The sequence below is a fragment of the Folsomia candida genome, unplaced genomic scaffold (assembly GCF_002217175.1).
Source record: "Folsomia candida strain VU population unplaced genomic scaffold, ASM221717v1 Fcan01_Sc051, whole genome shotgun sequence".
Taxonomy (NCBI): Eukaryota; Metazoa; Arthropoda; class Collembola; order Entomobryomorpha; family Isotomidae; genus Folsomia; species Folsomia candida.
In genome coordinates, this window is record NW_019091243.1 from 196,349 (window position 1) to 205,825 (window position 9,477).

Here is a 9,477-nt window from a genome sequence, read left to right on the forward strand (position 1 = left end):
ATTCAACAATCAAACAGCATAATTTCATTCCCGAAAAAGGAAGACAGCCTTGTGAACTTTTACGACGCGTGGGCGGTAGACCTAGACTCCAGACAAACTCAAGATCCAAAAATAACTTTAACCAAGGAATACTCGTACACAACGTTATCGGGTCCTTATACAGTTTTAACATTGACAGACCCTCTCAACGAATTCTTTGTGACCATTGAACCTCAAATAGCTGAGCTATTGGGGTTTTCCCAGACCACATTTACACCAGGAACGTATACGTCACCCAGGGTTCAATCTGATGAGGTTTTTGATCAGATACCCATGAATACACTCATCAAATTAACGTTCAGTAAAGTAATTACGCACAAAATTATGGTTAAAGAGCCAGAGGAATACGATAGAGAGGTCTTGATTGAGAATATTGCTTTGGAATTCGCTGCTCAGAATCTCAAAGTTTATCTACCCATGGCCGACGACAATTCTCTTACTGTAAACATTATGGAAAAAAATATGACAATTTCTATGGGATCAAAAATTAACGAGCTTTTAGGGCTTGATCCAAATTTTGTATTTAGAAATCAAAAGACAGATTTGAACTTGCCAGTCTGGACCTCGTCTACGGAATCAAATAAAAGTATTTCTTCTAAATCCAGAGTGCTAATCATGAGTGATGTAATGGAGCCACAAATTTATGGTGATTCCTTCAAGACAATTTTGCGAATTTTACCAAAAGCAGATGCAACTATAAATACCGATCGTCATTTAGTGTTTCGACCAGTGTTTTATTTTCCAGTACGCAGTGGACAAGTTAAGTCAATCAGAATTACACTAGCGACTGATGGTAATGAAACTTTAAAAACCCTAGAATTCCCAACAATTGTTGTTTTACATTTTAAGAAACAATGAGAAAGCTCATTTGCAACAAAGTCGGTTGCAGACTCGAGGGAAAAAATAAAAAAATGTCTTCGAAAGTAGGAGCTGGTTATGCTGGGTTTCATGCACGCAATTCAACATATTTAAAACCTTTTAAACAAGCTAATAAACGCAAGTCATACACAATGTCACTAAAACTAGGAGCTGGCGGTGATGGGTTTCACGCAAGCAATTCAACATATTTAAAACCGTTCAAACAAGCTAATAAACGCAAGTCATACACACCCAAAAAAGCAGGATCCGGAAAAAAACAAAAAGTTCAAAAACTAAGTGTACAAGTGAGCAAAACTGCAGACAGGATTCGCCGACTAAGTATAGAGACTCAGAACCAAAAGCAACAAAAAAAATGAAGATTCTTTTGACTGTTTTACAAGTTTTCAATTCGCTATTTAAGCTTCAAGATATTTGTACTAAACATTTAGTGTCTCGCCAGTCGTCAAACTCTTCACACCTCTTAAAATCATGGATCAATTTTGCAAAGGAAGTGATCTTGTCTATAACTCGTGCCTTGATCTCACGGGGCTCCCTAACCTAACCTAACCTCCCTCCCACCGACATTGGGATTCTCTCTTCAGAACATTATCCTATTTATCCAAGTTATAGCGTCAAGTCGAATGATAATCCTGTCGATTTTGTCATTTCTACAAGCTCATTTCACTACATTGACTTGAAAAATTCATTTTTATATATTCGCGCAAAGATCGTGAATGACAGTACTGAGCCAAAAAATGAAATAACCGTATGTGAAGCCTTCTTTGCGTCTCTTTTTTCCTCATGCGAATTAGAAATTAACAACGTTCCCATTACAACGAATTCAAATCTATATAGCTACAAGTATTTTTTAGAAACTCTATTAAACTACAGCGAAGGAGCCAAATCATCATATCTTCTTTCAGAATTTTGGAATCTCGACGAAGTAAAAGATCAAAAGAAAGTTGTAAATGCTCTCTTTGAGAAAAGACTATTGGCAACTACAGATAAAAGTTTCGAAATTATTGGAAGAATCAGTCATTCTGTCACAAATCAATCAAAGTTTCTGCCACCAAACACAAGTGTCAAGATTACTTTAAGACGATCGCCACCACAGTTTTCATTATGTGGTGATGTTGAAAATTCAAATTTCAAGTCGAGAATTGAATTTGAAGAAGTTATTTACTACGTTAAAAAACATGCCGTCCACCCAAAAATTATACAAAGTCATCAACAAATGTTAAAAACTAAAAGATTTAGTTATCCTTACTTTCACAATGAAGTAAACACTTTTCAGATTGCGACAGGAAGTTTGAGCGTGGTGTCAGAAACTTTATTTTCTGGCGTATTGCTGAACTTTCTTGTTTTTGGATTAGTTCCAGCTAAACAGTTTTCTGGGGAAGCTAAATCAAGTCCATTTTGGTTTTCAAGTCACAAATTAAAAAATGCGACTCTTACGTGTGACGGCGATAATATATCATTCAAACAAATTGAACTAGACGAGAACAACAACAACTACTTAAGAGCTTATACGTCATTGATTTCAGTTTTGCCCTACAACAATGACCTGAGTTATGGGTTGAATAAAAGAAATTATACCAAAGGACGTTTTCTAATTGCACTTGACTTGTCTGCGACTCACGAAACTGATAGATTCAGGCCAGTCAAACATGGAATGTTAAAGCTTGAACTTAAATTTAAGGAAAATACCACAGAAAGTTTAATTTGTATTTGCTTTGCGCAGTTTGAACGAATTTTTCAAATCGGAAAGGACAACACGGTTTACACGGACCCTTCTCAAATGTGAACATGGACTCTGAAGCATTGTTAAAAAACTTACGAAAAATTACCAAAAATACGCTAGCCAAGTCTTGCTTTTTTATTTCAGCCGACGAATGGCATAAGGCCAAGTTAGACTTATTACCAGTAGCTGTAGTTATGCACTCTGAAATTAGTACTATTAAACTTGGTCACTATGTGGCATCTTTTATTCAAGATAATGGCGCAGAAATGTGGGATTCGTATGGTAATAGTATACACAAGTTTAATACAGATCCACCTTTTAAAATTGTTAAACATAATAGTAAAACCATACAATGTAGTAACTCAATTGTTTGTTCATATCATTGTTTATTTTATCTGTATCATAGGTCAAGAGGAATCACAATGTCTAAGTATATTAGACACGTCATATAACGTCAATTTAGCAGTAACTGTAAAACTAATGACATTAATTAATTAATTAATTAATTGAATTAATTAATTGATTCATTAATTCATTAATTAATGATTAATTCATTAATTCATTAGAATTAATTAATTGATCACACCGCGACCGCACCCCCTGACGCCGAGGGGGTGTGGCACCACTTTGATACACTTAATTTAACTGGATTTCATCCATAGATTAATTTGCGCTATAAATCTCATTTGCCCCGATCACACTGCAACCACACCCCCTGGCGCCGAAGGGGTGTGGTCCAAAAGTTTACGCGATCCTCCCCTTGGAGTCATGTGTATGATGCCGCAAACCGATTTTGATTATCTTGATGCGTTCTCGAGTTATAGTGTTGACGGACAGACAGACAGACGGACGGACAGACTAACTAACCGATCGCATAAAGTAGCTTGCGCTACTTAATAATTGGGTAAATTGGATAGGTGGTAAAGTGGTAAATAGGGTGGTAAATGCGATGCTAGATTATATGCAATGGTAGATTATAGACAATGCTAGATTATACGCAATGCTAGATTATAGGAAATGTTAGATTTTACGAAATTCAATGTATGAAGGGATGCGGATCAGAGAGTGTAAGCGGGAGAGAGAGAAGAAAAGGGGCGCGTGGGTCTCGTAGTTTTAGTAAGTACGTATTTTTTAAAGTTTAGTACGAGAGTGAACGTCAAGTAGTTAAGTGCTCGTTGTCTAGAGAAGAAGTAGGAATTTTTGGTCGTGTGAAGAATAATTCAATAAAGTTATAATTAATTGGAATTGTTAATTAAATTGAAGTTCTTTATTGATTCGCCGACATCGTATAAGTAAAAGTAAAGTGTTTGGGACTACTTCACAAGGAAAAGTGCATCTCTAGGAATCTAATTAAAGTTTTGAAGTTTAAGTGGACCTTGTCGAAACTCAATTAGTCAGAACTGCAGGCACATACATAGGTGTTACGGATTCGACGCGTAGTTGGATCGACCGAGCACATCAATTGATGTTTAGTATATTTACTCTATATTATACCTGTTATTTATTTATAATTCTAATATTTTAAGAAAATTTTTAAATCATACCGGACTCCACTTTTTTCAATAAGTTATAATATCTATTCATGCAATGTAACTTTATAGGCGTTTGCCTGAAAAAGTTGTTAATAAATTAAAATACATACATACATACAGTTTTCATATTTACCTAAATAAGCCAAAACCATATATCATATTTCGAATCAGAGTAATCATTTTGCACTCAATTAAGGCCATCAAGCAGTAGCCGACCAACTCCTGGATGAAGACCGCAAAGCTCACAATGAGACTTGCAAGTAGGGCGTAAAACGCGCCGGAAATGTGCTTCAGTGTAAGATTGTCATTGTCAATAACGTTGGAACGTTCTAATTTTTCCGTCTGGTTCGTTGCCAACCACCAATCTCTTTTTTGAAGTCGGACGTTGTAAACCATGTCGAACTCTTCCCACACATCCGCCAGATGAAATGGTCTAGCCCAGGAAAGTAGGCGATCAAATGCGTCCGTATAGATTGAACCAGATTCAAAATGAAGCCCGAGGAAAACCTGAAATTGCAGGGAAATAATTTAGGAAATTTTTGTTAATAGATTAATATGTTGCTGTGGCGGAATGGACGTTAAACTCATATATAAAGTTAGTAAGAATAGTCAAATTCATGAATTTTTGTTATGATTTTGGTAAGAATAAGTGTAGACTAACAGTGGGGCGAGAAGGAGAAGGAACGGCGGGGACCGTATGAAGAGAGCAAGAGGAAGAGAAGAGTCGTGTTTTACAAGCAGACCAAGAAACATCAAGTAGACGATGTCGTGGACGAATATTTAAGTTTTTTCAAATATTTCGAGTTTTTCGTTGATTTCCAATTAATTAAGCTTCAGTTTAATTGTTAAATGTTAATCAGTAGATTTGAGTGAAGAAAAACCAGTTATTTGGCTGAAGAGTGTCAGTTCTGGGACTTTTGTTGTCACTACTACTGAGCTGCAATATAAACTGGTGGAAGGAGACAGACTATTTGCGCAAAGTTCATCGAAACCATCGTAGCTCCGAGATAAGATTAGACGTATGTACCCATTACGACGCTGTTAGTGGGATTTACGACCCCAAAGAGGTTCACCTTTCGAACCATATAAGATTTGCGAGCGTAACAGTTGCATTTTCCTGAATCATATACGGGTACTAAATACGTAAAGTATATAAATTTAATTAGTACTGATTTTATTTAAAAAAGTTGGGCACATACATATGCATGTACTATCCTTTTACTTAGGCTTGTCACCTCATTTGCATAAATCTCAATAGCCCATTTTCGGCGATACGAGCTTTCCATGTTGAATAAACTCTATGGCTCTCACGAATGCGTCAAAATATGCAAATGAGGTGACAAGCCTAAATAAAAGGATAGTACATAGGCCAATTTCATATCCGTGTAATAATTGCAGAGGAAATTAAGTATCCAATGGTTGAAGAGTTAGATAAATTCGCAATAGAAAGTGAACACGGATGTATTAAGGTTCCAGCCTTTATAAATTCGAGAAGGCTATTAAACTAAAAATTAGACGAGCACCCCAATCTACGCAGAACCTCGATGAGCTGACAACATCGACCATTTGATATACTTGGACATTCAACGATTTGCTAATCTAACGAACAAACTACAGCCACAAACTCAGCTAGCCAGCCAGTCTATGTAGATATGTAGAAGTTCGACAACGAAACTGATATATATATATGTAGTGATCTGGTAAATACTTCGACGGAATTTATTAAACAGAAATAACATTAGCACAATTGACAGAAAAACAGGTAGACTGAAATTGAATGAGCATGAACTTACTTCTCTGTGAATAAAAATGAATGAAATATGTAAGTCATTTCGGGTAAATGAAAATCAACAAAATAAGTTTTCATTCCTTTAATTTTCACCTTATGCTTAATGTACACATGGAGCGTACTATAAAATGAATGAAGTAATATGAAATGAAATGTAAATGAACAAAAATGAGTCAATATGAATGAGGTCCCTAATTGGTAAAAAATAACTACTGTAGTATGTATAAAAAGCTTAAAAGGAATGTTTCCTTTGCTGACTTACCACAAACGTATTCTCCTGTGACTGCACCAATTTACGAATATCAGAATCTGAAAGGTTAGCATATTGCAGATACCGGGTTTCAGAAGACAACGCAACACAGGCATATTGATTGTCAATGCTTTGTTCCAAACATTTTGGTCGGTTTTTGTTGATGATCTCCAAATTATTGAGAAGTTTGACATAAACTGGATCCTTTGACCTGGCAAGCATGCTCAGTACTGCGTCTTGAGGATTTATACACCCTACGGTGTAGTCGGATTCCACCAGATCTTTAAATGTATGTGGAATTTCTTCCATGACTGGAAACGCGAGCAAACTGACCATTTTCGATCTACAATAATTATACAAATATTGAGACTTGAGTAGAAATTTGATGGAGTGCAAAATTGAGTAGGCCGTGTAAATCTGCTCCACATATTTCACAAACTAGGCAGATAACTAATGAATTTTCCCGAAATATTTCCCTACGAAGATCGTCGTCGAAGTTAAGGATTGTCGAACGGCATAATTTCTGACTCAGAAGCTCATTTTCAGTCAGTACGAGAAGTTTTATCCTTCGTGATATTATTTTTATGTCAATATGGTCCTTATTTGTATATTCAAGTCCTCCTGAACATTGCTTAAGATTGTGCAACCATCTACAATATTTTTGGCAAAAAGGTATGAATTATTTAATTGCGAATTTAAACGATATTTGAAATGTGTATCTCCCACAAGGTTAATGTTCAACATTTCACAATCCGTGCCATCCAAGGATTCAACCGTTTTTTAAATTATGGAGACTAGCACAAAATATCGAAATGTTCAGGACGAGTATATAAAATTAGTGGTGGCTGAAACATGAGCTCCAAGGTAAAAAAACTATAACCCATGACTTTTTAAACTTTATGAAATACATGAAAAGCATCCGAGCGCAATCTGACTAGGCTACTATCCCGGCAAACTTCAAACTGATATCACGACTAGATTGCGAGATATGAGTTTTACACGTTTTACTCTAGTGTACATACAATATATATACACATTTCCAAGTTAGGACTCCTCACCAGGCCTCGATGAGGGACACAACCGAAATATTCCCGTTTCTCGTATTTAGCGTTATATTTTAAAATTCGGGAAACTTCGAAAAAATAAGCATTAACCTGTACACCGTCGTAACAATCAAAGCGAAAAACAGCCAGAGAGCGACGAAACAGCGAAGTGGAGTGCACGTCGGGAGGACGCAATCCTGATCCAAATAGGTCGTAATGACGAACCATATCTGATGTCGCAGCCCCCAATTTTCCTGACTCACTTGGCCCCTCCGAGCAAAACTCATCCTCCCATTGGTATTCATTTCTAGAATATTCATCCCATTCATGATTAATCTGAAGACAAGAAACGCTCCAAGAGTGGATGATCCGATGCAGGTCCACATAAGGTGATCAAACGACCAGAGGAGTGTCGCAGGGGAGAATATTTGGACACCCTTATTTGTTAGGAAGTGCAAGTAGACATGGTCATAAAATGAGTTTGTGAACGACACCTGTCGATCTGCAAGGTTGTAATATGTCAAAGTTTGTATTAGTTTAAATAAGACATGTCCCACTGTTCTTGTCAGATGGCGATGGCTGGTTGAACAAAAAGATGTCCATGTTGCTTTTGGGGACAAGTTGAGGTTACTCAAAAAAACCTTGATCGGAATAGTGGGATATGTCTTACCATTACTTCTTACAGCTGTACTGCTCTTCGTTTTGAGTATAACTGAGGTATGGAGTTCAAAATTATAAAAGTGGAAATGTTTACTTAATTTATAGCAAAACTCTGTTTGCAATTTTGATTAAGAAATATTTTGACGTATTCAGACGTGTGTAATTTAAGTCATGTACATGTAATAAGAAAATCATTTCCAAATCCAACTTACTTCGCTCATCTGTATTCACCGCTATGATGCCGATGTCAGCCTTCCCAGAAATAACGTCTCCTACAGTTCCTACAATAGCCAAAAATTATTAAGTTTAACTTGGATGACGCGTTGGCGCCTAATCCCACTATGCCCCTATACAATGCTTCTAAACTGTAATTTCTAAAATCGATAAATATTTCATGTTGGGCTAAATATCAATTTTATTTTTAATGTATAGTTCATTTTTGTACTGCAAGCAAGTCGATAAATAAATAAATAAATTGTGTTGTTGTCGTGAATAATTTAATTATTTTAAATGATTTGATTAGATTTTAAGACTTTAACTTAATGTAAATTTAAGACTTGAGACTTCGAACAGGGGGAAGGTAAGGTAAGAATTCACTACATAAATATATAATCAAATTGTAAGAATTTACCTATCCAAGTTCCATTTGGTAGTGGGATCCCACTTCCTCCTCCGCCCACGAATCCTCCATCCTTTCCCGTCGAGAGGAAAAGATTATATGTAAAATTAAGTTTCACCATAAAAAATTCAGACACGAGGGTCAGCCACATGCCACGGTCACCGTTATTCACTCCACGATATGGCGGTTTTACTTCGAGCCTCGATTTTGCGTTGATGAAGGATATCCGCAACGTTTTCCCCATCAGATCCACAACAAAATCGGGAAAGTAATGAAAATTAGGAGAGGTTACGGATGGAGGGAGATTCAAAATTTCAGGCAGTCCATGGTTGCAGAAGAAGCAAATCGTGTGGACAATCAGGTCACCGCGGTGGGTGAAGGTGAGACCTAGCTTGTATTTGGTCTTGGCGGGTAAGGAATCAGACAAGAGGAGATGATCGAGTTGGGATTGTTGCGGGGTTACCCAAATCCAAAAGTCCGTGTCTTTCTTGATCGTGGGGATGTACACGGGGGAAAGCGACCTGACGAGTACATATAATTTTAAAGTTTCGGCATGTTTTTGATTAATTTTTGAAATTTTATTAAACAATTCATTAAGGTTGAATTGGCTGACATATTGATGCGCTTTCTCACCATGTCCCTGTCTAGTGTATTTTAATTGCAATTCCTAAAAATATTTTGAAATTCGTTTGATTTTTTAGGCCTTTTAAGGTGGCCTGATAGAATTGCCTTGGTGTCTGACTGTCCGTCTGTCTCTCCGCACGATAACTCTCCCTAATCGAGACTGACAGATTTAAAATTGTGCATATATCATCTTTGAGTAAAAAGTAGGGATCAGTGCGAAAATTAGTGTGATTGGTCGAGTGGTGGACCAGATAGGGTCGATTATCTAGGTCAGGGCCGTAGAAGCACTGGATTTAGGTGGAGAGCACTCTCCAGGCCGGAC

At 36.8% G+C, this 9,477-nt stretch overlaps 1 protein-coding gene across 1 annotated transcript; it reads right to left on the reverse strand.

Moving 5' to 3' along the window:
• Positions 1-4,299: 4,299 nt before the first annotated feature.
• LOC118433415 (glutamate receptor ionotropic, delta-2-like) lies at positions 4,300-8,775 on the reverse strand. Its single transcript, XM_035845338.1, has 5 exons — positions 8,544-8,775; positions 8,125-8,193; positions 7,364-7,754; positions 6,222-6,552; positions 4,300-4,677 (listed from the first exon to the last, which is right to left on the reverse strand). The coding sequence occupies exons 1-5, from the start codon at positions 8,773-8,775 to the stop codon at positions 4,300-4,302; spliced, it is 1,401 nt and encodes a 466-aa protein (XP_035701231.1).
• Between the last annotated feature and the right edge of the window lie 702 nt (positions 8,776-9,477).

What these genes read in the sequence shown, in the direction of transcription:
- LOC118433415 (XM_035845338.1), bottom strand. Translation starts at nt 8,775, where the DNA reads ATGGGGAAAACGTTGCGGATATCCTTCATCAACGCAAAATCGAGGCTC. An exon ending in GGTGAATACAGATGAGCGAA is followed by an intron (nt 7,755 to 8,124) that starts GTAAGTTGGATT and finishes ACAACCTTGCAG; the next exon opens with ATCGACAGGTGTCGTTCACA. An exon ending in CACAGGAGAATACGTTTGTG is followed by an intron (nt 4,678 to 6,221) that starts GTAAGTCAGCAA and finishes CTGCAATTTCAG; the next exon opens with GTTTTCCTCGGGCTTCATTT.